The sequence below is a fragment of the Chanos chanos genome, chromosome 6, assembly GCF_902362185.1.
Source record: "Chanos chanos chromosome 6, fChaCha1.1, whole genome shotgun sequence".
Lineage (NCBI taxonomy): Eukaryota > Metazoa > Chordata > Actinopteri > Gonorynchiformes > Chanidae > Chanos > Chanos chanos.
In genome coordinates, this window is record NC_044500.1 from 29,248,873 (window position 1) to 29,276,640 (window position 27,768).

Here is a 27,768-nt window from a genome sequence, read left to right on the forward strand (position 1 = left end):
ATGGGTAAGTCTTGCCATTCGTCTATTACCTGTTTTTTGATATGTACAATGGTAAATGTTCATTATCTCCGGGAGATTGCCAAACAAGAGCAATGTAGCAAAGGCAAACAGTTGACTACAACTGGGCCACAAAATGGGTCATAGTGATCCAGTGACCTAATAAAATGAATAAGAGTGAAAGAAAACAAAATATACATCTGTAAAACAAAAGAAATTTGTGCAAAAAGCTGTGAACTGATAGCCAACATATCTGTGTGTGACAGAGAGAAAAGGGAGAATGAGAGATTACATGCAGCAGGTTGACATCTTAATGTCTAATATTAACAGCTCTAATATTAACAACACTAATGGTAATCTGATCATTTGCATTGAAATGTATACCCACAAACTGGTACACTACACTTTTACGCAGAATACCTATTTTTCAAAATTGTTTAATGTCCTTGCTGATAATCTCTAGCAAATCCAGTTTACCTTATTTAAACCAGAGGCGAACTAACGCATGTGTTAAAAACCTGAAAACCAAGACCTGGGTACATATGACATCAAGTAAACCCTGAGCAATAGCTTAATTTTTCCTCTGTTGTTATCTGGCCAGCAACCACTACTGTGACCTTACAGCATCTTTTATGGGTCTTAGTCTTAGTAATTAACAGTTTAATGACCTCTCTGTGTCTAGGTTGCCCTGTTATGGTTCTTGCCACCGTGGCATCTACACTTGGCGGCCTGGTGTTTGGGTATGAACTGGGGATCATTTCCGGTGCCTTGCTACAGCTCGAGGCTGAGTTACACCTGGGCTGTGTCCAGCAGGAGGCAGTGGTCAGCGCTCTCCTCATTGGTGCTGTTTTTGCCTCTGTGGTGGGAGGCTGGCTCATTGACCACCACGGCAGGAGGAACTCCATCCTGCTCAGCAACCTCCTCATCCTGGGAGGCAGCCTCGTCCTCACATTCAGCGGTTCGTTTTTGGCGCTGGTGGGTGGGAGGATCACTGTGGGCTTCGCCATGTGTATCTCCTCCATGTCCTGCTGTATCTTTGTCTCTGAACTGGTAACTCCACAGCGCAGAGGTCTAATGGTCACCCTGTATGAGGGTGGCATCACTCTCGGCATCTTGTCGGCATATGCCATTAACTATTTCTTATCAGATGTCCAAGAAGGCTGGAAGTACATGTTTGGGCTTGCTATTGTGCCGTCCATCCTGCAGTTTGTTTCTATTTGTCTTCTGCCCTCAAATACTGCAATGTCATATGGCCATGTATTGGAGCACCAGAGGCAAGGCGGGCTGGTAGATGGTACCAATGTGGAGGACGAGGTTTTGAACCAAAACCGCACTGACGATAAGAAATACAGTTTCTTCTATCTTTTCCAGCGCAAAGACAACATGCAAGTAAGGACGCTCATTGGACTAGGTCTTGTGCTCTTCCAGCAGTTCACGGGTCAACCAAACGTGCTCTTCTATGCCTCCACCATCTTTCACTCAGTTGGCTTTCACAGTGATGCCTCAGCAGTGTTGGCTTCTGTTGGCCTTGGTGTGGTTAAAGTCATTGCTACCTTGGTGTCCATGATCTGTGCAGACAAGGTAGGCAGGAAACCACTGCTGATTGGTGGATGTGTGGTTATGGCTGGGGGTTTAATGCTGATTGGACTATTAAGTGGACATTCAGTGCTTGATGCTAAGAAACCTTGCAGCTCTTTGGATCCACCCATGAATAGCTCTTCCGCAACTGACCTCAAACCGTGGCTGGACAATCATGTGAATCAAACACTAACTGGACAAGATACAGATGATGCTCCTCACCGTCTTCATGCTGTGCCAACTTCTTACTTGGTTTCTACTGTCACACCATCTACTGAAGGTCATAATCAGAGGATAATTAAGTGGTTCATTTTGATAAGTATGCTCGCCGTTGTCAGTGCCTTCTCAGTTGGATTTGGACCAAGTAAGTATGATTTTACTACTTTTAAACGCCCTACAAGTAACCATAAATGATGCTATGTGTCTCCCAAACAAGTGCTGGTTTGTAATGAAGAAAACTGGTCTTGTGGTTTACAGTGACCTGGCTTGTGTTAAGTGAAATATTCCCAGCTGGAGTGAGGGGACGTGCTTTTGCATTCACTAGCTGCTTCAACTGGGTGGCTAATCTGATAGTCACCTTCACTTTTTTGAATGTAATTGGTATGTATGTCTTCAGCAAAACAGGCAAACTACTTGAAGACAAATTATTAATTAAACATATTGCTCTGTTTAATTTAGTGTAGAAAAATAAACCACAAAAAAAAAGTTGATGCAGGTTGAACTGACAAAAAACACAATAAGAAAGAATAGATATTATTGAACTTAAGGGGTGCATGCTCAAGTGTAACATTTGGATGAATGGTTCATTTGTCAGTTGAAACACAGCAGTTGCATTCCATATTTTACTGTTGCTATTTACGTGTACCAGACAGTTTATTTCTATCCCTTTTCTTTTTTCTCTCGGCCCAGATTCAATAGGTTTGTCTGGGACGTTCTTTTTGTATGGAGTGATGGGTATTGCAGCAGTTGTGTTTATTGTCTTCATGCTCCCAGAGACCAAAGGCAAATCCCTTCAGGAAATAGACAGGGAGCTCTGTGAGAAAAGGTCAGTCAAGATCCGTGATTTCACAGAAATGATCAGTGCTGTGTTTATTTCAGAACCTTAGTCACAGCTTAACCAGAACTATGGCTATAGACTCGCCACAATGTTGAGCTCCTGTCACTGAAACACACTATAACGTACATCTCCGCATGGCTGAGTGGAATAAGTGAATCAGTCACTGTGCTGCACAGCCCACACGTTTGCAGGTCAAACAACAACAGCAACAACAACAAACTGTCATTCCACAATGTCATTATGGTAGAACCTATTCAAATTCAGCCCGTGAGCCAGCTAAATCAGAGGATCCTTATCGATTAAACATTTACATGAGTGAAATCACTAGAGAGGACTGCTGTGTTTGTGACTGAAAAGTAACAGGATGTGTGAGATATCATTTGCTTAACGCTAAAACTAAAAACCACAAGGCACACGCCTCATGGGAGGCTTTTGTACAGCGCTAAATCAGGAGACGCCATAAAAAAACTAACCAAACAAAAAAAAAACAGAAGTACTGAATAGTGTCAGACTGACACACCCTCCAGGCACTGTAAAAGAGATGTGACGGAGATTAAGAGGTAAATTTCCTTTAGTCGCCCAACTGCTTATTCTCTGCTCCTAATCCTAGATTACACCACCAAGACAGATGCTGTGATATACTCAACAGAGGAGGTTCCCCAGCAGGTTACCAGAGAGTGCACCCAACCAGCAGTACCCAACTGGATTAAGGCTTCCTGAACTCCTTAATGTGCTACATTCTGGACTGGTACCATATGAAGCTTTCACTAATGTGTTTGAACACTGGTTTTTCGATCAATTAGTTGTGCTTGGTGTTTTCCCATTTTTAAATAACATAGAGTATTGCGTGAGTGTATCAAGAAATTTGTAGGAATATTTAAAGTGTACAGTGTTTTACTGTGTCCAAAATATTTTAGGATCTTAATTTCTTTCAGATTAATTTCAATTTCTTTAAAATTATTAAAGATTTCCAATAATGACCGAAACCCTTTTTTTTGCAAGAGCTCAGACTTCCTCATTATGCTTTGCTGTTCAAGGTCCCTATAACAGAATACACAGTAATACACAATAATCATCCAATCTGCCATTCTGACGCCTGTCTAACCAAAAAAATTATTGCATTAATATTAAGATCTTTTCTTTTTTATGAGCATATTTTTGGTGCATTCATCATAATACAAACCAATCACATAATACCAATCTTTATGAACGTCTTCATATTGGAATGGCTCCATCATTCAGCACTGGTAATAATAACTAATGATTCACACTTGTCACAATAGAGTACTTTGATTTAAAACTTAGGAGAAGCATCCATTGGAGTTGTTGAGGGACATTTTTAAGTAAAATTTGATTACAATGGCTAAACTTTGGACATAAACTTGAAAGCACAAAATTTTCCCAGCACTTTAATCCTGACAACAGTTTCACACTCTCGATAAATAAAACACGTGTTTATTTACACAAATATTCTCAAATACTAGGCATCTACATTAGGACATAAAAATATGTACAGTTATGTCAGGGACTCGTACAACTTAATCTTCATGTAGATACATGTGTAGTCTTGCAGTTTGTAAGGTCTTAAATTGGAAAAAAATGCATATACACAGCTGAGTCTAAACTCACAACCTCCTCCATAGCTGGCACTATTAGAGATGTGGAAAAAAACAAATCAAAATAATAATTAAAAAAAACAACGAAACATACGAACAAACAGTTCAACACATCCTTCAGTGTTTCAGTGTGAATCATAACTGATCACAAACCCTGACGCTAACTAAACACAAAACAAAATAAAAATAAACCCCAAACAAAACCTACTCTGACAGGTGTAAAACAGCAGATGTAGTTGAAATGACGTTTCTGGCTGAGAAATACTCCACAGGCCAGGCACTCTCTGATACGGTTGATCTAAATCCTGAACAGCACCATCTTCACAAGTACAACCCTTTAGGTATTTTCAAAGTGGACAAGTCTCTAAACAAAACAAAAACAAACAAGCCCAAAAAAAAAAAAAAAAAAAAAAAAGAAGGAAAAAAAACCCTTGAGTTTTGGTTAAGTCTTCTTACCAAGCAGTTTAGTAAACTTTGGTTTATACTACTTGAAACGATTCAAGGAATATGGAAAAAGCAGCACGTTGAGAATGTTTTGACAAAACATTTTTTTTTTCCCAACAGAGGTTTTGTCTTGATTTCTGAAGATAAAAATGACAGACCGCCTGCCATTTTGACCAGTTTTAACACAGTGAAACAGACTCATACAGTACTCCAAACAATGTTAAAACTTGAAAAAACAAAAACAAAGACAACAAAAAAAGGCTAAGATTGCATTATGAAAAAACCAAACGAGTTTGGTATGCATGCTAAAGATACTGCAGTGTTTTTACCGTCACTGAGTATTCATGGTATACAGCACCAAACAAATAACTCAATCACACGGCCAGAGAGCTCTTAAAAGGCCATACATGTGTATGTATTATTCACACTGAGCTTGAATTGCTATGATCTAACCAGGTGTTGTATACCAAACATTGCTTTGAACGGCTTAAAAGAATGTGCTCCATTTGGTCCGGGTGCCTTCTCCCTTTCATTTGTAAAAAGCCAAGCTTGCTCATGTTTGCCATTGGTATGTTTTATGTTGTTTTCTTTCTTTTTTTGTTAAGGGAAAATGTGCTGAATATACCACCATTTGTAGATGAGGATCATCTCATACTGTGAACAAACACACACACACACACGCGCGCACACACACACACACACTCACTGGGGCACACGCACACACAGAAAACAGAAACTCTATGGACAACTCGAACACACAGCTGGACATTTCAGTATTTGTTTTCAGGTAAACTCTTGTATTCATTTAACAAACAAAAGAGAGAGAAAAAACCCCCCAAACAAACCAACTTGGAAAACAAAAAAAATCCATGGGGAAAACAAAAAAAATTCCAAAAACACTATCCCAGAGGTTGGCATCCTCAGCAGACTGAACTAAGTGGAGGTGGGTGTGGACTGGCAGATTGGCACCCATCGCCCCAGCCATGGGAGCCAGTTAAGAACGTGGGCACAGTGGCATCACTGAGGGGCACCTGCGGCAGCGGGCACAGGGGTGCTAAGGTTGTTGGCGGCGGAGAGGACAGGAGACCCGGCCAGAGGACCCAGGGCTGTGGAGGCTGGAAGGGCAGCGATGCCTGCGGTAGAGGACAGATGAAGGTCAGAGTCTGAGCCAGTGTGCAACGGGATCTGAAGAGTTAAACATATCAGCAGATTCCAGGGCACTGGAAACAGTAATGTGCTCTCTGTGCTGTGGCAGTAAGTCTGTAGAACATGACCTTGCCTTGGCTAAATGTCAGTGAGGTCCCACAGGTTTGGCTTTGGGTAAAAGTCGTGCTGACTCACCTGTGATCATACTGGCCGTGCTCACAGCTGTGTTCCCAGCTGGCACGTTGGTGGATCCTGCCATGCGAGACTGGTCCTTCACTATGGGGTCTGCAAAACACGAGAGCAACCATTCAGACCTAGAGCTCAAATCTGCAGCGCAAGTGATGCCAGATGACGATAATACCAAAAAACTTTATTGGACGTCACCGAAAAAAAAAAAAAACTGGGTGGTATTAATCATTAAGCGGCAAAACTGGACAACATTGGCTCATCCTAATCTTGTCTTTGAAAGGCACATGCTAGATGACAACAGAAGAAAGTGAAAGTGCCGGGGCCAGCAGACGGTGGAGACACTCACAGAAGTAAGGGTGCTCCATGGCCTCGCGGGCTGTCAGTCTGGCCTGATGGTCGTAACGCAAAAGCTTGTCCAGGAAGTCCAGCGCCTCCGGACTGACCAGGTGCTGGTTCTCACTGTGCACAAAACGCTCCCACCTCTTTCGAGAGTGCCTGTATTGGGGGGGGAGAGGTCTTTAATGTAACAACAGTCATGCTCCTTCTCTGCACACTTTAGAAATACACAATAGCAAGCAAAATACCGGTTTAACAATGGAGAAAAAACCCAACAAACATTGGTATACAATGAAAAAAGGCTGAAAGAACTAAAACGTATTGTAATTTCATATTATAATATGGGTCATTTGGCTGAGAGTAGAAGTCATGTTACAGTTTTTTTTAAAGAAGTGAAAAAACATTTGTTCACGAATGTTAATGAAGAAAGGCCTTAAACACCTAACGTGATGGTACTCACCTTCCGAGAATATCGTTGAAGCGAGGTTCCAGTTCAATGTTGTACTTGTCAATATAATCAAACAGGTCCTCAGTTCCCAGGACCTTGGCTATTCTAACCAACTAAAGAGAGGCACAAGACAAGACATTTACAAAACTGGGAAATAATAAGACTACTACAATGAGTAAATGTTGATGCAAACTAGCACTGTATCATTAACAGAGTTTTACAGAGCAGTTAGAGACTTGTTACCACACACAGTGACATACGGGGACATCTAATGTCAACCAGTCCTAAGAAATGAGACTGGTTGACATTGAGAGTCACCTGTGTTTTAAGAGTCTTGTCATACTCACCTGGTCGTAATTGTCATGCCCATGGAAGAAAGGCTCCTTCCTGAAGATCATACTGGCCAGCATGCACCCCAGACTCCACATGTCCAGGCTGTAATCATACATCTGCCAACAAAACCAGTCAAAGAATCCAGTCAGCACACAGACGCAAACGATTTGTAAATGTGCTCATTTGGCCATTCCAGTCTATCAATTTATCTGGGCTCAGGGTTTCATTCAACTGTTTCACAAATCTCTCAGGACAAGGGGTCAGAGTTTCAGAGCACCTTGGGGGTTACACAGAGATACAGAGAGAGATGGAGACCTGATAGTCCACCAGAAGCTCTGGACCTTTGAAGTAACGAGAAGCGACTCGGACGTTATACTCCTGGCCCGGGTGATAGAACTCAGCAAGACCCCAATCAATAAGACGCAACTGTGCAGAGAACAAAGAAAGAAACGAGACCGGTAAAAGTCAAACTACTGACAAACAGAAAGACATTCAGTGTTGTATATTCACATCAACCTGTCTTGTCTCTTTAAAATGAATATGAATAAAAAAGTAGTCATATTTTTTCCTGTACTCTTTAGGTTTTCCTGTGATCCTATTCTGAAAAGACATTTACTTGTTGCACTGTGATCTGTTGTGAAGTATTCTACTGAAAAAAAAGTTTCAAATGCTTTAGTGCCTTGAGGTACCTTCCTGTGTTCGTGATCAATCATGACGTTATGTGGTTTCACATCTCGGTGCATGATGCCCATGCTATGGCAGTAATCCAGAGCCTGCACACAGAGCCAAAATGGCCGTCACCAGCCAGAGAGCAAATGTGGATACACGAAACAGTTCAAACAGACTCCGGTTATGTACCAGCATGAGATTCTGTTTTTAAACTCAATTTTACAGATTGGGTACACGGCTGCTGAGCCAAATTAGACTCGAGATTTAATTTGACGCTATAGGGAGCCCTAGCATTAGTCAGTCCCTGTACACAGATTTGACTGAACACTGAAAACAGTTGTTTTGACTACAGAGGGAAAACAGAAACAAAGTGGCTTTGTCTCTAGCGACTGGGCCAGTAACACACCGAATTACCCAGGGTTAAAAAAAAAAAAAAAAAAAAACCAGAACAAAAAAAAAAAAAACAAAACAAGAAAACCTGAACAACAACAAAAACCCGGCGGCACATATCTGTCTTCAGTTAGCAAAAATGTTAATGTTCAGTTTTGGCTGGTGCGTGGGGTTATGGAGATGGTTTTCTGTCCTTTTATGTCCTATGGGACAATACAGCCAAAACATGACTAGCTCAGGAAAAACAACAACTCCTCTCACGACCTCTAGACACACCACAATACATCCTCACACTTTATTAATAAAGCTGATTATATATAATCTCACAGCAGATAAACCTTACCTTTAGGATCTCGTACATGTAGAATCGGATGTCATAGTCCGTTAGAGTCTGATATAATTGCTGAAGAGAAAAATATCACACAGTCAACACTTTAACCACTTTCAGGAAAACTGATTTCAGATGAACACACACATTGTGACGTTATACAGGACAGAAAACGTATTCATATATTTACCTTAAAGTCAGTGTTGTTAACATGTTCAAAAACCAGTGCAGGAGTCCTGGACTACAAACAAGAGGAAGTATGTTTTCATTAGACCTGTGTTAGTACTGCACAGGTAATGCTGTCCGACAGGGTCGGAAACAATGAGATAGCATGAGGAAATATGACTGCTATTTAGACAATGACACGCATCATGGATCCATCAGTGGGAAAGAGAAGGGTGTTTTCACACATACCACAGGATCTTTGACGATGTCGATGAGGGAGATGATGTTAGGGCCTCCGCGAAGGTTCTCCAGAATCTTAATCTCTCGTTTGATTTTCTTCTTCTTCACGGGCTGAAGGACAGAGCACAGAGGAGTTAAACAACTGCTGATGCACCAAGTTATCTTTGGCTTATCAAAACAGTGGGTCATTGACCTTACCTTGAGGATTTTTACCACCACTTTCTCATTGTTTGTGATGTTGATTGCTTCAAAGACTTCACTGTATTTTCCTCGTCCGAGTTTTCGAACCAGCTGAAAATCATCTTGATTTCTGTGACAAACAAAAGCATTTGTTTTTTTTTTTGTTGTTGTTGTTTTTTTTTTTAAAAATCAGTCATCAAGTCTTAAAATTTGTTTTATATACGCATGCAATCCACCTCTCAACAAGAAAAGTCTTTTGACAACAATGGTATTTCATGTTCAATCCATGCCTCCCTTGGAGATGAATGTCTTGCTTAGATGCATTGAGAAATAAACACACCAAAATAATTATTACAGTTTTCAAATCAAGAATACATGGGATCATGTATCTGTATCACTGCTTTGAAGAACCAGTTCATACACATCTGCAGACCTTCAGCTCTTAAAGCTCTCGTGACCATGGTCCTCCACTGTGCTGCTTACCCCCATTCAACCACGTGAGACTCATAGTCCCAGTATTCCCTGGGCCGGTGCGTGTTCACCTCCGTGTACACTCGGGCCCGACTCGGAACAGGACCGGACATGTCCGACAGCTTGGCAGAGGAGGGGAGGGGACCTTTATTGCCACGGAGACAGGGACGGGGAGGAGCCGAGAGAAGGACGGGGGTGGGGGCCGGCTGCGGGCAGGGGGCCACTGGAGAAGGTGGCACCTCCGGACAGCTGGAGAGGACGAGAAAAGAAAACGAGGGTAGATGAGTCCACGGGGAGGAACGAAATTAATTCGTCCTGTACATCTTTGGGATACTGAGTTCTTACTGCTATCAAGAGTAATGAACTCCTATTGGTCTAGTGCAAGATATTTATGACACGTTTTCTACTCTCTCATATCTGGTCTTGAAACTGTTTAAATAAGTGATGGACAGCTTTCTGGAGGACTTCAATTATTCCATACTTCCACTGTTATCTCAAAGAATTAAACCTGACACTAATGGGCCAAATTGTGTTTTCTCTGTTTTCTTCATGAGTTAAGAAAACTCATTTTTAAAATGTTACTGAAGTTATGAAATTTCATAAGGTATGATGTGACAAACAAAACAGTATGACATATGACAGTTCATCAGTATGACACGCCATTCTGTGATTTATAATTAGATTCATGCATTTGCATATTACATTGCATATAGATATATTAACTGTGTTTCAGATGTTTTCATAAACAGTCACGCACTACTTTGCAAAAATTTCCGGCCTTTTACCTGATCATTCAAACATTCAAAATCAGTATCATGGCATCGACTGATATAGCTTACACTACACCGCCAGTCTAATGTCTGAAAGGATAAGAACCTCATCTTCAGGCCATGCAGTAGATACAAAAGATGTTCACGCTCTGAACTGGATCTCCCAGCTCTCTTTCACTCAACCATTTACTCTTATATGGCACATCCTCTCTTTTTTTGAAAATACCAGTCAGGTTAACTATTACTGAGCTGATTTTTGGTGATGCCGTTTACATCTTACGCATCGCTGTCCGTTTGATTCCCTTAAACCAATAAATCATTTTTTTTTAAATTAAAAAAAATAAATTAAAAAAATCAACAGTTCTTCGCAGATGAGACCTTGCTACTTGAGAACTTATGAGCAGCTTTTCCTCCGCGACGGTTAAACATGAACAATGAATCAGACACACGACCTCAAGAGGAACCATAAATTGCAAAGCAGCAGAAGAGACAACTTCAAAGAGAGGAGCCATTTCAAAGTAAGTTGTGTTGCCCGAGAAGGAGTGATGGTGAGAAAACAAAAACTTTGGCCTGAAAGGAAAGCACTGCTGTTTCAGATACGTTTATGACCCTTACCTCAGATTAATAATAATAATAATAAAAAAGCCTCAATAACCAAAACACAAAACGCTTTGATTTTCTATTTTTTCTCTCCTCATCTGAATCTTTTTTTAAAAAAAAAAAAAAAATTAAACCCACTCAATGCTACAGGCGGGGGTGGCTCTGACAAGAGTGCATTTCAGCATAAACACTGTAAAAAACAGTCAGATGGGTAAAAATAAAAGCAAAATGTAAACAAAAGAAACAAGTATTCACCCTCTGAAACAAAGTATCAGAGAAATCCTGCGCATGATAGACGTATAAAGCAACCGACATAAAAAAGCCCTTATGAAACCAGAAGCTGGAGACATTGCAGTGTGCATTTTAAGGAGGATGTAATTAAACTGCATAATCCTACTGGCCTCTGACCTACACTACAAATGAAATGTTTTAACAGAGAGCCTACATTAAATACTGCAAACATCACTCTGTCCTTTGGGGTGGACAACACAGTGCCAAAGGACAAAGAGGGCACCAATCTATATTCTAATGTCCACCACAGAATCGTTACCCCAATTCACCCTCTGACTGTAAGACAAGGTACATGAATAATATGTCTAAAAAAAGACAACATCGTTCACAGCACTCAAATGACAACGCCTGATGCATGTTAACTGTGTAAATTGAATTTGGTTCAACTCAATAATTAGCCACAGCTACAAACCTATAGCCTAAGCAAAGTAAAGCAACCAATCAAAGTGACCTAATCCCTTAATGTTCTCCTGCATCCCTGTCCTCACTGTGACCTGTAGTATCCACAGCCACATGGCTTCCACATGCCAACAGTAGGCAGGTAGAGACTGATAGCATTACAAAATGCCACACAGACAAACCAAACGGATTTCATTTCATAACTCATATAGTCTAAATTGATGTGGCTCGTCATTTCATAGCGTTTACATGATTCCTGTCCTATCCAGCAACATTTTCTTCATATCTGTGAAACGCGTCTGTACATTGCTGTTTTACTCTTATTCCCCTTGCAGTAAGTAAAGGACAATGGGTGCTTTAGGTATGCCCCTACATGTTCATCTAAGATTTCATTTTGATGATATATTCTTAACGCGCTTTACATAAAAGCACCTGACAAACGCAACTTGTTGAAATAATAATAATCTCAACAGAGACCATCGTCAGGATTAAACCGGAGCTCCAGAGGGCTTTAGTCGGCCTTGCCGACCACGGTCCTGGAGTTCCACTCAGCTATGCTCATTGAAACTGGTCACTATCGCTTATGTCGGAGTTTAATGGTTTGAGGGGGCACATTGATGCAGCACCGCAATAGACGCTGAAAGGAAAAAGTAAATAATAACTGGGTGAATTAATTAATATCTGTACGCTAACGGCTTCTGGTGGTGATGGTACTAAACTGTTCTCGTTCAGCTAACCATCAAAAGTCTACGATGCAGCTACAGTGTACGATACAGCTACGCTGTCTTTAACCGGTTACACGCGGTTGCAACAGAATCGGGTATAAAGGTAACTTCGTGGAGCCGGTCAAACGCATTGCCTTAAGCAGGCACTCTGCTGGTTTATTTCAAACTGCTTATGTGTTAAATATTGCGCCCATCAACCTTATTAACATAAAACTAAGTGCTAAAGTAAATATTATAAACAAACCTACATCGAGAGGGTGCAATGGGATGATGCTACAGGTTACATGATCAGCCAGATGGTTAGCTACGGCAGCTAGTTGCCCGGTCATTGTGAATGTGTGAGTGACTAGTTACCCCACTCTTCCAAACAAGCTCTGGCTAGCAATGATATCTAGCTTACTAGCAGGCTACCTCGCCCCTCGCTTATGCACCCCACATTCGGCTTGCTAGTTAGCTACTTAGACACCGGTTCTTTCGCTAATCGAAGAATGTAAGTATTTCTATGATTTGATATTTTTCATTCTCAAGTTCCCAAACCTGGAATCCTACGTACCACTTTGATGAAATCTGCTAGGCGATTTACTTCTGTTCAACTGGTAGCCTCAGTAACTCTCCTCTCCGTGGTCTGAAAGAAGAATTCTGCTGTCTCAGAGACAATATGGCCGTTGTGCCGCCACTCTCAGCTGACGGGATACTACATCGCGGAAGTCAGAGTATGCGCAAGCGCGCACCCTTGACTGAAAAAGCGATTTAATATCGGTGCGCTGTGAAAAGAGGTTTAACCTGGTGTGTAGAAAATGTTTAAGAGACACTTTTACACTCTCGATCTGTAGCTTGAGGTAAAGACCAGAGAAGATTTGATTACGCTGTTTGTGTGATAAGATACACTTCAGAATGTAATGACGTTCAGTAACTCAAATACAGATGCGTAACGTTACGTTAATTCAACCACACGATGGTGGTATGCTACTACAGTTCCTCCCATGAATTCGCGTGACATGAGGCTAGAGCACTTCTCTATGTTTCATTCTGCCCCTAAACCCTTTATCAAAGGTACTACTTAAGTACGATTTGAGGATTAAATTTTATTTTTCAAATTAAAATAGTCAAACCACATATTGAAATTGATTAGATGCACTGATGGGACAAAAATATTCTGGGGCATGTATACGTTTCAGGTAAGCTTTTGAAAGGAACTTTACAGTAGACAAGCAAACAACTCAACAGCAACATGGATACAAACCATCTAAAAGTTAGCACAAGTTGGCACTCTCATTATCAGTTATCCTAGTGTTTGTGTACCAGAATTAAACTCTCGGCCCATTCATTATAGTTGGCGTCCTTGATTGAGGAAATCCTCCCAACAGCTACTGTTGCTTTTGACATGAATCAACACGGTTGCACGACATTTGCCTGCCTCACACTCAGCAGGAAGAATTCCGCCCAAAGAAAGTCAACATGGAGGGAGAGAGACTGCCAACGGTCTTTGTTTCTTGTTAATGTTATCGTTCCGAGGATGGTGTTGCAGAGGGCTTACAGCTAATTGCTATCTTAAAATCTTACTATTAGATATATAGTTCTGCCTTTGTCTTTTTTTCTTTCTTTTTTTTTTGAAGAACATAGCAACTAACTATCAACTTTTAAACCCCTTTCTAAGCATTATCTTGGCTGCTGTTTAAAGATCACCATCATTTAGGAAGGCAGCCGCCTCCCCTCTCATGAGAGATATCCTTACATAACGGCATTGTCTGACTTATTTTTGCAGTGATGAAATAAAGCTGAAATTAGCATCCTTTTCACCTCTGACCCAGTGAACCTCTCCTGTAATAGACAGAGCCCCAGCAGCATAGGAGCCAGGGAAAGAGAGACAAAGCCCATTAGCCCTGTCAGCTCTGCAAGACTGACAAAGACTATGATACCATCTCTTGGAATTCCGCTCCTTCCCTATCATTTGGAAACAATGGATCCATTGTGTGTAGTTTTGTGTTTTTGTGGATGTGTGTGTATGCATCGATTAAGTGTTGCACATGTGAGAGTATTCTAGATTTGAACATGTGTATTTTATATCGTTACATTTCCGTGTATTGTTGTACCATGGATGTGTATGCACATCTCTGTGTTTACATTTATAATTTTGTCTATAGCAATATCACCTCTGGAATTCCATGCTTCAAAGAAGTCCTCTCTTTGGGTAATATGATTAATATAATACTTTAAAAAAGTGCTGTCTTGAACAAAGTGCCAGACTGCATTCCCTCTGGCTACAAACTGCTCCGATGAACAGTGTGGATCAGGGTCATCTCCCTACGTATCAGCTGCAAAAAAATCCATGAGAGGAACTGTAAAAGATCTCCCAAGTGATTCCTGTAAACAGAATATCAGACATTCATGTCTGTGTCTTTCAGTTCATTTTACTTGAGAAATATATAGAGCATAAGAGAGTGTCTGCCTGAGAAAGAGTGTCTTACTGTAGTTCACAGCATATTATTGTGACTGTAAGTAGGGAATAGAATCAAACGCCTTTATAGTTGACCGTGACAAAGTGTTATGACATTAAAATCTGCTTAGTTAAAAAGAGTGTAAACTGAGAACTTTATCAAGCAATGATTTTAAGGTAGCGTTTGATTTAACCAAACTGTTTTGACTTTTGACTTATTTACCTTTTGGCTTTGGGAAGGTGAAATAGTTTTTAGTTAGATACATGAACAGGCATGCAAATATATCAAGCATAACAGTTAACCTGAATGTTCAGAGGCTTCTTTAACACAATTAAGTTGACAATTCATGATGAGGACAGAAAGAGGACATTTCCTGGTGTTTTTTCTGTTAGTTGCTTTTCTGTTATTCTTGTAGATTTGAGTTTAATGGCAGTTTTTCCTCCAAACTCTGGATGATGTTCGATCTTACACAGCGTCAATCATGTGGAGTGATTTCAAGGGGTGTTCCTTTTGCAAACTTTTCCTTCCTATGCCAGTTTGTTGTTTTAGAGATCCACTGAGAACTAAAGGGTCAGTGTTAATGGCTTATTTCTTATTATCATTAACTCTGGTTTTGATAACATCCATTGAAGGTCCTTTAACATCTAGGATATTGCTGATGTTCTGATATTCCCATGATCTAAAAATTATAGTCATAACACCAAGACGTCAGAGAAAGTCAGAGATACAAAAGTTTGGTATAACAGTCCAGAGAGGGGCTGTACTTTAGCTCAAGGGAAAATGTTATCTAAAGTAAAACATTTCTTTATTGTGCAACCCTGATTAGTTTTCATCCTTATGCACATGTAAGGGAAAAACAGCAAAACAGTTTCAGCACAATTGATTGCACATAAATAATACGGTGGGTAGATTTTTTTTATACCTCAAGGGAAATTTGACACAAATCACCTACAGTTAATCACTTCTTTATTCTTCATATTGACACTGAATGATACTTGAGTGATATCATACCACTATTGTGCCATATTATGATAACCCAAGTATGAGAATGGGATTTTACTCTGGACAATGTGACAGTTTTCCTGCAACAAGATATCCTTTGCAAACCTGCAATTCTTATACAAAGAAATGGGATTAAGCCTATGGTTCATGTCACCTACTTTCAGATTATAGTAGCTTTTTTGTTGATTATTGTTCATAGCATCTCAACAATTAGGACTGCTTCATCCCTACGTTGGGCAATAGCACCCCCCCCCCATTTTTTTAGAACAACCTTCATGTCTTCATCTACCTGTATCGGTCTGTAGTCCACTCTTTTACTTCTTTAACTCTTCCTTGCACTTGAATCTGGTCTACCTACTACTATAGCTGCGGCACTTGCACCAGAGCCAGCTCCTAATGGCTACCTGCTTAAATAGTATTTTTCCTCTGCTAAATAAATAAATGTAAATGTAAAAGATTTTATCTAGCCCACAGTTTTGACCATTTGATGAACACAGACTTCAGACACCTTTGTCATGGTCTCAGTAGTGAATGATAATACAGCCATGAATCTATGTCATGGCCCAAAACCACGTGGCTGGATAATGTTATACGTAAATGATCTATTGTGCATATGCATGTAGACCCAGTTTATTAACACAGCAGAACTGCACGGGTGACATCGATTTCATTTTGATTCATTTGTAATTACAGATGTTTGCCATTGTTGTAAGTGACCCATGGAATCTCATCGTAACTATTGTAGCTATAAAACAGTTCTTGATACTTTCCCCGGCTGTAAGTCATAATGAAATACATCTATAACGAGAAAGACAACGTTGAGTAGCGTACAAAAATAGCCTACATTTCTTTTCAGAGGCAAAATTCTGCAGATAACAGATCATAAAGTCGTCAGTTGTGAAGCAGTGATTGCACTTTCATCATTTGTTAACATTTTTCAGTATTTATGCTTTATTTAATAACTGTTACTTCGACTAACTTGGGATGTATTGAACCTTTGATTTAGTTTGATTCGCCCTCTCTTCGACTTTGCGGATCTTTTCTTGGGTTCTGTTGGAATAATCCCCATGCGGTTATTTTGGACTCCATCCCGTTTGAGCAACAAGAATTACAACGCCATGCCAAAACCCTGACTATCAGCAATAGGACACTGGAGCCGAACGAGGACAAGAGGACTGTATATTGCTGGTTTAGTTCTTGCGCTCAGTTGAGTTCATTTCTGCCATAATTTTGTGGCTGCATCAAATTTGTATTTCTTCGTGAATCGGTTAACATCAGATGTATCGCCAGATCAGTTCACCACGTCTGTAACATGACAGAAACCTGTCATTGCTGTTTCTGACTTATCTCAACTTGTGCCTTTGATTATCGCCAAACTCATTCCTTTTCGCTGGTTACTTAAGCAGAAAGTGCATATGTTTTTTGGTTGCTTTGCATCTCCGTCGACCTGCGCACTACACCCAGCGGCGCTCAAGCACGGCTGTGCGTCCCCTTGGCCGTTCCCAAATACCAAAGTGTTTGCCAGGTGCGAGATATAGCTCGATGCCAGACGCAGTGTCTCGATTTTAGAGAGCTTTCGGTCAGCTGGTTCTGTGGGAATTAGTGTCCGTAATGCCGTGAACGCATTGTTGACATTTTGCGTCCTGTCCCGCTCCCTGGCTGAGTTGCGCTGCTTGGTCACACCAGTCCCCGCAGTGTCACATAGATGGGATATCCTTCGCCGCTTTGGATAGTTTTGACAGCATCCGTAAGTCAGATATGAGCTTCCACGCTCGCTGCGGGTGTCCTCGTCGCCAGACAACATCGTGAGGTTAGTGTGGTAGGGTAGGGCACATAAGGCACCATGGGTGCCAGGATGGCAAAATCAAAGAATTTGTAATATGTTACATTCAGAATTCTACCAAAATTCAGAAAACTCAGACACAACATGCATTGGTGAACTAGATGCAGAGAAAAGAAAAAATGCCGTTGTTCACTTAATCTCGATTACGCAAAAAACAGCCGTATGTCTCTATCTCTGAAAAGGTTAGGCCATCTGCTAATAAGAGAGCCCTTGTGTTTTTGCGTTCTAAGTTGTTCCGTGCAGGGGAGGGGTTCAGAGCGACATCCACCTTTCCACGGGCAACCAGCCGGCTCCACAATCATAAAAGCATTCCAAGTTGAGGATCCAGTCAACATACTGGAAAATTCCCAGTTGTCAACCAAGTGCCAGCTCTTGATTAACGTTAAAACGTTAAATGCACAATTTAAATCTGATGCTGAATCAGAAATGTTAAGTGTTTCCACAGTGTAGAATAGAGGTTAAGGGCACGGGAGAAGCATGCTGGGCTTGTCTCTACTTAAACAAACATTCAGCAGATTCCAGAGGTGACAAAGTGTCACTATCTTGTGTGGCGAGCAAATGGGTGCCAGATACTTTGTGAACAGCCTGATACATTAAATACGTCGCTTCAGCTCAACTGCGCCAAACACGCAGCACTCAGCAATAAACTAACACACACACACACACACACACAGAGCACTGTTAATGCCACATTTTTGTCAGATTTGTTGGAGTTGTGTATACTACACAAACATAAGTAATTTATGTGCTGAGGTAAAGTAATTAGTTCCCTTTTTAAAATATAGAAAGATCTCTTTCAGACAGTAAATGTTCTTATTTTGAGATGTAACCGCATTGATGTACCAGTCATTACTGGTTTTGGTGTTTCATTGTTTTCTGATGATTTTCCACTAATACGCCAGTTAACCATTTTCTTGATAAGAGCACTCATGAACACTTGGGTAAACATAACCATTACACAACAGAATTGCCACAAACATTTGAGGGTAAGTGTTAATGTTCTTGCTTGTGGCATAAATCATAGCTTGTTTACCAAGCTAAACTAAAAAGTAAGTGCTGACCTATTATTGAACATGTGGAAATGTCTTCACATATGAGAGGAAAACAATCCACATGCATTTGTAGACTCATTGGTTGGATTCCTAATATAGTTTGGTCACCCATTAAGGTTACTGCTTCCTTCTGCAGACTCCTGGGACCACTAATCCTGTTCCAGCTTTAAGAAAGTCCCAGATCAGTCCACAGACAAGCATCACAAAACCCTTCCTGTCTGTCAACCTGCCTTCAAGGTCAGAGGTCTTTATTTTAGTCTTTAAGAAAGGAAATTGGAAGTTGTGCTATGGTCACTCTTTGTGCTCCTGTTTTTACAGTTTGACTTGTAAATTATTGTGTGTATTTTGAATTTGGTTATACTCTGAAGAGTGCAGGAAAATTTGTGTTTGTGTATTTGGCTTTGAGATATGTATTACTTAATATATAAAATGAAAATGTTTAGAACTGTTTGTCCAAGTCAGATATTACATAATCTAGCTGCAACATATACTGGTTCCGCTCATAAATCTCACAGAGCCGAAAAAAACCCAACCCCTAAGCTCCTCCTTGCACTGGGTGTGGCATAGGCTGTGTCACTCAGCAGTATTAGCTCTGTATGTGGTACTGTTTAACCATTTGATTCACATGGCCCTTCATGGCATTTCCTGTCTCCTGCCCCAGACGGGGTTCACGGGGATGAAGAAAAAGGTCATGGAACTTGGCCTGTCCCTCCCATGGGACAGGAACTCTAGCAGAACTTCCATCTGCTCCTTTACTTGTCATTCTGTAGCTCAGCTCTACCTGGGGAACTTAATGGTAGCGTGCAAAGCGGCAGATACTGAGACAGAGATTAGTTTGCTAGTTTACCCTTTGACATCACTGTGCCATTGATGAGGAACTACAAAGAACTGCATCATAAAAACATAAAGTGCATACTATAAATCTGTGGCCCAGTAAATTGGTCTGATGTTAAGTGAGAGCTATGTTTGACTTTTCCATAGCCTCTGTCCTTCCTGTCCCCACACACATAAACAAAAGTAAATGCCCCCACCTACTGGTCAACAGCTAGCTGTGTTAGCCCATACAGTGCTCAGAAAACAATATTCTTAGACATTTTAGATGTTGGGCAAATAAGCACAAAAATATATAATTTGACACCGACTTCTAATATTTAATTCAGTTACTTAGTGTCATGAAGGGGCACACAATACAGGTTCAGGAAGAAGCAGAGTCACATATTTTATTCATTTTGAAATAAACAATACGTTTTCACCTGGTATGATGTCTTAGTTTCTGAGGAGATAGACATTACATGATTATTTTGTACCAATTATGAGCCCAAACTATTCTCCTGAGTGTAATGCAATTCCGTGCACTGCTTTATTATTTGTCACCCCAGTTAATCATGTGGTATCACAAGGAATCAGGTAAAAAATAGGTTTCTGTAGTGCAAACCTTCAATACTTAGGTGGATAACTAGTATTTAATGGCTCATAAATTATTATACGTTTAAAATAATACTGATTTGGATTCCTACCAGTCCACAAAAAATCTTCAACACAGTAGAATCTTGAACAGAGACTTGATAATATGTAAATGTTTGGGGGTATAATTTTGTCATTTGCTAATTTGTTCAATTTTCAAAAAGTTGTTACAGATCAAATTATTAAATATGGTATCATCTTCATCTTTAAACAGTTTAATTCCATGTTGATTGGCAGTTGGTAAGTGACTTAGAGAGAGAAACATGGTATCATGCTGGATTTGTTATTAAAAAAAAACCCCAAAGCATTCCATCATTAATCCTGAAGTCCATTGGTAAAACTTCAGTTATATCACATAGGTGAATGTTTCATTTCATTATACAAACCTTACATTAAATAGATTGATAATTTATTAATAATTAACTTAGAATAACTTCCATAATACTTAAATGCAAAGATAAGGTGCCATCTTGCAGTGTTCATTAAAGTACAGGGCAGAGGTGCATCCTACAGTAGTACTACACATGCTAACTACATCTAAGGGTCCAGGGGCCGTGTTTCATCAGGAGGCTGTTTCTCCTTGGGTGGGTGTGTCCACCAGGCTCCCTCACACTGTTTGTTAGAGGTCACTGTAACACAGCTGTTTATGTTGTGGCAGGCATCATCCAGTAAATTGTCCAAGGATGTTATTTCACAGTAAATACAAAAAAATAAACTATAAAATGAGTCAAATAGAGTATCTGGATAAATAAATTGGCAAATAAATAAATGAATAAATTAGTAAGTAAGTAAGTAAGTAAATAAATAAATAAATAAATAAGGCAGAAAAACATGAACATGAGTTCTATTTTGTGCATTCTGCTTTAGGGAAATGTCTTTGTAGTTGTACTGTCACTTTACTGTAGTTGTTGTACATACTTGTGGGAGCAATATTCTGGCTCAGGTCTCAGTCAGTCCCTGACTCTTCCTCATTCTCAGAGCCTCTTAAACAGGCTGACTCATAGTGTTTGCTCAGATAGGACTTTAGGGCAAAACTCTTGTGGCAGCGTTGACAGCGGTGCTGCTTAATGGCAGAATGTGTCTGCATGTGAGCGCGGAGGTTAGAGCGGTCGGCGAAGGCTTTGCCACAGTGGGCGCAAGCGAATGGCTTTTCGCCTGTGTGAGAGCGCAAGTGTCCCTGTAGAAGCCAGGGTCTGCTGAAGGCCTTGTGGCAAACATTGCATTTATGCTTCAGGTTGTGCGTGAGGAGGTGCATGGCGAGCGCTGGCATGGAGACGTACACTTTGCCGCAAGTGGGGCATTGGCGGGCCTGCTGGCTGTCCGGGCTGCGGTGTGTCTGGTTGTGCCGGCTGAGGTTAGACGACGTGGCGTAGGTCTTGCCACATTTTTTACAGGCGTGGCGTGTACGGACTCTTCCTGAGCTGACCTCTTTGATCCCCTTTTTGTTTGAATTTCTTTTCTGCCTCACCTGGGAACGCCCGTCCAAGACCAGGAGAGCTTCCAGAGTGTAGCCCTCACAGGAAACCCCTGTCCTGTTGCCACAGAAACTGTTCTCTGTCATGGTCGACTCAGGGCTGTCAGGGAACTCCATGTCGTGATCAGAGAGCTCCTCTCCTTCACTGCGTCGACTTCCAACCAAGGCCGTCACCGACAACATCCTCTTGGATTCATTCTCTGTCTTTCTCTTGCATCTTGATGGAATGATATAATCCCTGATGTAGCCTGCAGGTTTTGGATAGAGGGTAAAGAAATGTCAAAGAGCACCAATTACGACAACACACATGTCTAAATTAAAAAGAGTTCTAATAATGCAGTATACAGTACATCTCAAGGTAAACATCAGAACTGTGTGGGAACCAAGAGAAAACCGTTAAGTCATGGGGGGTATTAAGATGACACATCATGCAATCTTTCTCAGTGAATATTTGGCATGGTAGTAGAACAAATGAGTAACAGGTGGAGCTTGTATGTGTGTGTATGTGTGTGTGTGTGTGTGTGTGTGTTTGTGATGGTCACACATCCTGATTTCCACCACAGAGCCATGTTCATTAAGCCCTTTCCCTAAAAAGCATAGGATGCGGACAGCTGGCCACCCAAATCTACGGACAAACTAGCACACGATCCAGAGCTTAGGAATTTGGAAGACAGAGTCCTCTATTTCACATGAAATTGATCTGTTTGTTTCCCCTTGAAACCATACAAGAAGAGAAAACCACATACCAGCCTAGCAATACACCTTTAGCGGCATTTCAGCAAACATTTTTACCTATCTTACGAAAGTTTAAATATTGAGCATTGCTTATAAAAAAAAGCACTAAATATTTCAGGGTGCTTGTACTTTCAAGATCATTTGCTACAACTGTGAACTGAGAGAACATGAATGCACATACAGATAAGACAATAAAAACTAACTGCTTTCCTTTGTCTCTGAGTCTCATCAAAGGCCAGAGCAATGATCAAAAAGTCTCATGTGATTCACACACGTTGATCTGAATTTAAGGCCTAGTTTTCAAATTGTTGCAAGAAACCTGCTCCATTATGACCTACAGGCCTGGAATTTTTAACTACAAGAGCTAAACTGTCAGCACTTAGTTACATCAGCATGACTGCCTTGAACTGAACTATAAAATGCAGTGGAATGTAAACACTCCTATAAAGTTTCATTGTTTTCAGTCATTACTCAAACAAAAAGACATTGCACACTCACCATTTTCACCCAGAGAGACTTCCAAACTGGTTGTGGAATTGATGACAGATGGTGTGACCGTGAAGGATCCATTAAAGTGCTGAGGCAAGTCAGGGTAAAAAGGAACAGCAGGTGCTGAACAATCATAAGATTTGACCTGCTTCACCAAAAATGACCGAGGCATTTCCTCACACCTGCATACACAACATTCATACACAAATTCTGAGGAAGAAAAGAAAAATCAGTCCAAAAACAATGTTGTGGAATGTCCTATAAAGATACACCAGCTGAAACTGTCTGTGGACGTGAAGAAGACTCTTTAGGAGTGGAACATCAGGGAGAGGTACAATAAGATAGAACGAAGCTGCTGGAGAAAGAGGTATAAGATATGACAGGAATGAAACAGTGGAAAAGAGAAAAAAAATGAAGGATAAAGGTGAAGGGTAGCTGTCTGACACACACAGATACAGACACTGATCTGACTGTCCAAGCTCAGTAACGCTGCCTTCTTTTATATCGGCCAGACTGGCCCCCAAAGATCAGGTGGTGCTTTTGGAAAAGGGATCTGCTTAGCATTAATCCATCAAAAGTCCCCGGGGGACACACATCAAATTACAGAGCCGCCGTCTGTGCGTCCCCACACACACACCAGCACTACTGAGAGAGAGAGAGAGAGAGAGAGAGAGAGAGAGGAAGAAAGGGTGGGGGAGGAGATAGCAGGCTGCTCACACCTCCTCTCTTTCACTCTGACTGACTGCAGACAGTGCTGAGAGACACGTGGGTGACTCCACGGCATCTTGTCCTCCATTGTGTTCTGATGAAGTAGCTGAGACAGTCCATGCTGTTCTCAAACCACTGGTCTCCTTTCAATACACCAGCTCTCAAATGCTTCCCTCTCTGCTCAGTCAGCATTTACTAATGTGTTTTGTGCCTGTGATAGCCACGTGCCTGTTCAGATTGTGTTGTTTTGCCTTTCATAGGGGGGTTTGATCATGAAAATATAGTTGTGTGAAAACATCACTGTTACATTCCATGGATTCCACTCTTTTGATGGTATACTTGGTGCAGCATACAACTTTCATTGGAAAAGTTCCTTTACTGTCTATGATAATTTTTTAGTGGCTGTTTGAATGTAGTGTAATGACTAAAGACATATGTAGAAATGTTGGGCAGGCCCAGTCACCTGTTACTTAAGCTACCATGGTTAGCGATAGAGACCTCAGTGAGAGAGGGTTGGTTGTTGGGGAGTAGAATTCTGGGGAAAAGAAAACTTGGTTATCTGTGGTTAGAGGTGCCCCCTAATCACACTGTTACCACACTGGTGGTACACTGGTTCAAAATTGCAATTCAAAGCAGAGGAGCATTTCAGAAACTTCAACTGACTTCAAATGTCTGTTCAGGATAGAGCAGGCAGTTTCTTCAAAAAGAGCCTCTTGAGAACTTCACAGAGAGGGATACTGTGGTGAGGTTAAATCCCTTATTACGCCTAAAAAAAATGCACGTCTGCTGATAAAGTGTTGCTAAGAATGAAACTGAGCAGCGGAAAAAAGGTCACATGATTTGATGAGTCATCCTTTACCTCCTTTGTTCACAGAAAGCTGAGGAATGCATATGTGTGTCGTATGCAAACAGAAAACTACAGGCCTGAACCGCCGAGCTACTATGGAAGATGGAGGATTCTGGTGGCTCACTTATAGCTCACTCAAAAACACGAGGGCCAACATAATCACCTTGAGAAGTATTTCTACCCTGATGGGAATGGTCTGTTCAAGGATGACGGTGCCTCAGTCCTTTAGGCGCAAACGGTCAGCGAATGGTTTGACGTTAGCTCTTAGTCATCTCCCGGACACTTATGGGAGATTTCCTTATTAGAGTTGGCTGAGATTCATTGTTTCACCATTATCAACAATACACCGAATGATGGAGTTTCTATCTGGAAGAGAACAGAACTTCTGCCACAGAATTCCATCTGTGGTGAAACTATTCACACTTACTGCTCAATTTAATATGGTGCTTGTTGGAAGAAATGGTGCAAATCTGAAATTTAAAAAAAAGTGAAAACTTAATGTTCAGTGTACCAGTTTCACTAACATGGACAGATTTGGAAATCTACATTTCGGCCCTTCTTCTCCAATTTCGACAGGTCCCAACACAAGAAGCTCCCCCTGTCCGAATTTGCAAGCTGGCAATTTAATTTAAAATCATAACATTTAAATAAACATGGAACAGAGTGTGTACATGCAAAAGCCAACAACATTACATTGCTGCTGTAATACCTAATCAATGGATATATATCCCAACATAATATTCCTTAAATATTATAAATTTCAGTAAGATTGAAATATATTATCATGTATTTCCACATAAGGTTGTGTAAGCCACTAATATTAGTTTTGAAACTAATGGAAACACATCCAAACCTGCAAAATTATAGACAGATTCAGAGTTGCAAATATTAGAGAGAATACATTAAGGGATTTAGCCATTATGTCATAGGCCTTGTCTATCATCTTCTTTTTGGCGGGAGGAAGTGAGTAAATGTGAAACCAAACTGAAGAGTGGGAGCATTTCTCAGTTAAAACAAAACAAACCTGAAATAGTCTCAGCTGAGCATGGGAGAAGTTGAGCTAAAAATGAAAAGTAGAGTGTTTTAAAAGAGAAAGACCTCTTTTCGTCCTCTGAACAGGATCTTTTGTTGAGGTGCAGTGAAAAGACAGCTGCAAGGCCATGAATGAGAGATTCTGTCCTGGTAATGTTGCCAATATCAGTAGCACCAGACCTCTAGAAAAAAAGAGACTGCTGCCATAGACCTGTTTTGCTGAGTAAAGTGATGTTAAACCCACACAGGTGGCTGGGCTCCCAAATTTTAATCGAGTTATACTTCAATGAAGATTAAAGGGTTGCATCTGTCTCCTCCATCTCAATTTCAGCCGTTATCAATCTTTCCTGTCACTTTTTTGGGTGTAAGTGATCTCTGAGAATGTAAAGAACATGGGACACAAATGCTTCTAGAAAAAGTGACAGAGGAGAACATGGATTGTCAACATGCTTTGTGTGAAAATTCAGAAATGTTGAGTTTTATCTGAATGTGAAGAAAGGTTACCTTGACTTTTTTTGTGCATGTTAAAAAATCCACGTAATGTACAATAGTTCAACAATCACTGGACAAGATATCTGAGTTAGGGAACAAGACATGGTTAAAAAACTAATGGAAAAATGAAGTAAAATGTTTGTCAGTGATCGTCATTTACTGAGCTTTCACCATTATCTCTTATTCAGCGTATACCTACATAAGTATCTTACTGCAGGCCTTACGGCTCATTCAACCTCTCACCCTGGACCAGTTCAAATTTATTCTAGTGGTTTAAAACAGAGCTGTCCCACCTCAGAAAATGCTTTACGGTTTTTAGCTTTTGACAACACTACTTCACCCCTTCTCTCAAACTCAAGGAAATGGTGTCACTTGAGGTGACGCAGTTGGTGAGGAGGTAATTTTGTGGATGGGACGGCACTTAAGTAAATGGCTTTTTTCCAAATAGCTCGTCAACACTGGCATTTCAGCTGAGCCACACAGGAGGGTGTGTATGGAGGGGTCCAAGTCTCTGAGAACAAATGTGGAAGGAAGCAAGAAATGTAAGGCCTGTTTTTCACCCACCGCAAACACACAAGATGGGTTCGGACACCGAGGGATGTTGGTGTGCCTAACAGAACCAGTTTTTCTGTGTTGCCCTATCTAACTTCAGCAGCAGCATACTCAAGTGTTCTTGACTCCATGTAATCGCCTTGCAAATAATAATCGTATGTGAAAATACTCCGCAGTAGCCGTGGGAAAACATATTGAAATACATCAAAAATGCAGTGGAAAGACCGGATTGTTTGACCACAGTATCTGCTCTGTGTCGCCTTCCTGATTATAACACAGATCGAAACTTATGTGGTGTCATTCTTTCAAGAAAAAGCAGACAGAAGTAGAGAGAAGGCATGAAAGGGAAAGTGTGGGAGAGCTGTGAGAAAGGCCAGCTGTACAGAGCACAGAGGTTACTGAGGGTAGAGGGAAGAATTTGGGGAGGGGGTGGGGGATGGTGGCGGTGGGATGGCTAAGGGATTGCCTTGGCCTCTTTGTTCTCCTCCATCTGCTCGGACTTTTATAATGCCTTGTCGGAGAGGGTGGGCACCATGGAGACATTCCCTCATCTCAGCCTGGGCGTACATCAGCTGTTGCCTCTCTCAGCTATAACTGAATGAGAGGTGTCAGACAAAAGTGGCGAAATTTACGATTCCTGCAGAAACCTGTCACGGCGCTGAAAGAATCTTATTAGCACTGAGGAGGAACCTCATTCTGTTTGTCATGCTTAAGATCTACACCTCAGTGTCCAAAAAATGTATAACAATCAGTTATGATTCTAATGATAACAAACCCAAAGTTGCATACTTCATTTTGAGTACATGGAATAAGAAATAATTTGGATTCAAAAGGATAGAGTGTAGACTGGGTTGATCTCCAGAAAAAGAATTAAAAAAAAAAAAAAAAATCATCCCAATGACTCACTTAGCTAATTAGTACTCTGGTCTGATATGTGCCTAACTCAAGAGCAGATGGAGCTATTTGGTTCTGGGATGAGTAACTCTTGGACCATAAATCAGGAAGCGGTGGTCCAAAGGTCCATCTGATACACATTCAACTGGTGATTTAAACGCCTGGTCCAATTACGTAATGGAGGATCTAAAAATTAATCTCAGATTCAAAATTGGTACAAAAAAAAGTACAAAAATGTATGATGTAGCCTCGGTATTTATGACCCGTGTTAAACATATATTTGACATAGTAAAAGAAGAGATATTTTTGGTGATCAAAAATGGGGAAGTGCACGCATTCAAGCACAGCCACTATACAGCATTCTAAAATAATTA

General features: G+C 40.8%; 3 protein-coding genes and 1 pseudogene across 3 annotated transcripts; 1 reads left to right on the forward strand and 3 right to left on the reverse strand.

The window, feature by feature from the left end:
• slc2a10 (solute carrier family 2 member 10) lies at positions 1 to 2,681 on the forward strand. The gene is made up of 4 exons (XM_030778241.1): positions 1 to 4; positions 680 to 1,939; positions 2,053 to 2,175; positions 2,485 to 2,681. Exons 1-4 carry the CDS (start codon positions 1 to 3, stop codon positions 2,679 to 2,681), a joined length of 1,584 nt encoding a protein of 527 aa, XP_030634101.1.
• Positions 2,682 to 5,542: 2,861 nt separating this feature from the next.
• Positions 5,543 to 13,014, reverse strand: csnk2a4 (casein kinase 2, alpha 4 polypeptide). Its single transcript, XM_030776472.1, has 13 exons — positions 12,926 to 13,014; positions 9,600 to 9,836; positions 9,135 to 9,246; positions 8,946 to 9,047; positions 8,722 to 8,772; positions 8,547 to 8,606; positions 7,834 to 7,917; positions 7,460 to 7,570; positions 7,159 to 7,260; positions 6,824 to 6,924; positions 6,374 to 6,522; positions 6,034 to 6,123; positions 5,543 to 5,825 (listed from the first exon to the last, which is right to left on the reverse strand). The coding sequence occupies exons 2-13, from the start codon at positions 9,698 to 9,700 to the stop codon at positions 5,710 to 5,712; spliced, it is 1,179 nt and encodes a 392-aa protein (XP_030632332.1). The 5' UTR covers positions 9,701 to 9,836; positions 12,926 to 13,014; the 3' UTR covers positions 5,543 to 5,709.
• A 4,146-nt stretch (positions 13,015 to 17,160) lies between these two features.
• Positions 17,161 to 19,470, reverse strand: LOC115815284 (transcription factor 15 pseudogene; annotated as a pseudogene).
• A 1,647-nt stretch (positions 19,471 to 21,117) lies between these two features.
• On the reverse strand, positions 21,118 to 23,665 carry LOC115815285 (transcriptional repressor scratch 2-like). Its single transcript, XM_030778242.1, has 3 exons — positions 23,589 to 23,665; positions 22,879 to 23,051; positions 21,118 to 21,893 (listed from the first exon to the last, which is right to left on the reverse strand). The coding sequence occupies exons 1-3, from the start codon at positions 23,663 to 23,665 to the stop codon at positions 21,118 to 21,120; spliced, it is 1,026 nt and encodes a 341-aa protein (XP_030634102.1).
• Positions 23,666 to 27,768: the final 4,103 nt, after the last annotated feature.

Excerpts from the sequence above, each read along its gene's own strand:
- slc2a10 (XM_030778241.1), top strand. Across the intron at positions 1,940-2,052 it reads CTCAGTTGGATTTGGACCAA|TGACCTGGCTTGTGTTAAGT; the intron begins GTAAGTATGATT and ends TGTGGTTTACAG. Across the intron at positions 2,176-2,484 it reads CACTTTTTTGAATGTAATTG|ATTCAATAGGTTTGTCTGGG; the intron begins GTATGTATGTCT and ends CTCTCGGCCCAG.
- csnk2a4 (XM_030776472.1), bottom strand. The coding sequence starts at position 9,700 with ATGTCCGGTCCTGTTCCGAGTCGGGCCCGAGTGTACACGGAGGTGAAC. Across the intron at positions 7,571-7,833 it reads TTGATCACGAACACAGGAAG|TTGCGTCTTATTGATTGGGG; the intron begins GTACCTCAAGGC and ends TTCTCTGCACAG. Across the intron at positions 6,523-6,823 it reads TTCAACGATATTCTCGGAAG|GCACTCTCGAAAGAGGTGGG; the intron begins GTGAGTACCATC and ends CCCCCAATACAG.
- LOC115815285 (XM_030778242.1), bottom strand. The coding sequence starts at position 23,665 with ATGGAGGACAAGATGCCGTGGAGTCACCCACGTGTCTCTCAGCACTGT. Across the intron at positions 23,052-23,588 it reads GTCAGAGTGAAAGAGAGGAG|GTGTGAGGAAATGCCTCGGT; the intron begins GTGTGAGCAGCC and ends TTGTGTATGCAG. Across the intron at positions 21,894-22,878 it reads AGTCTCTCTGGGTGAAAATG|GCTACATCAGGGATTATATC; the intron begins GTGAGTGTGCAA and ends CAAAACCTGCAG.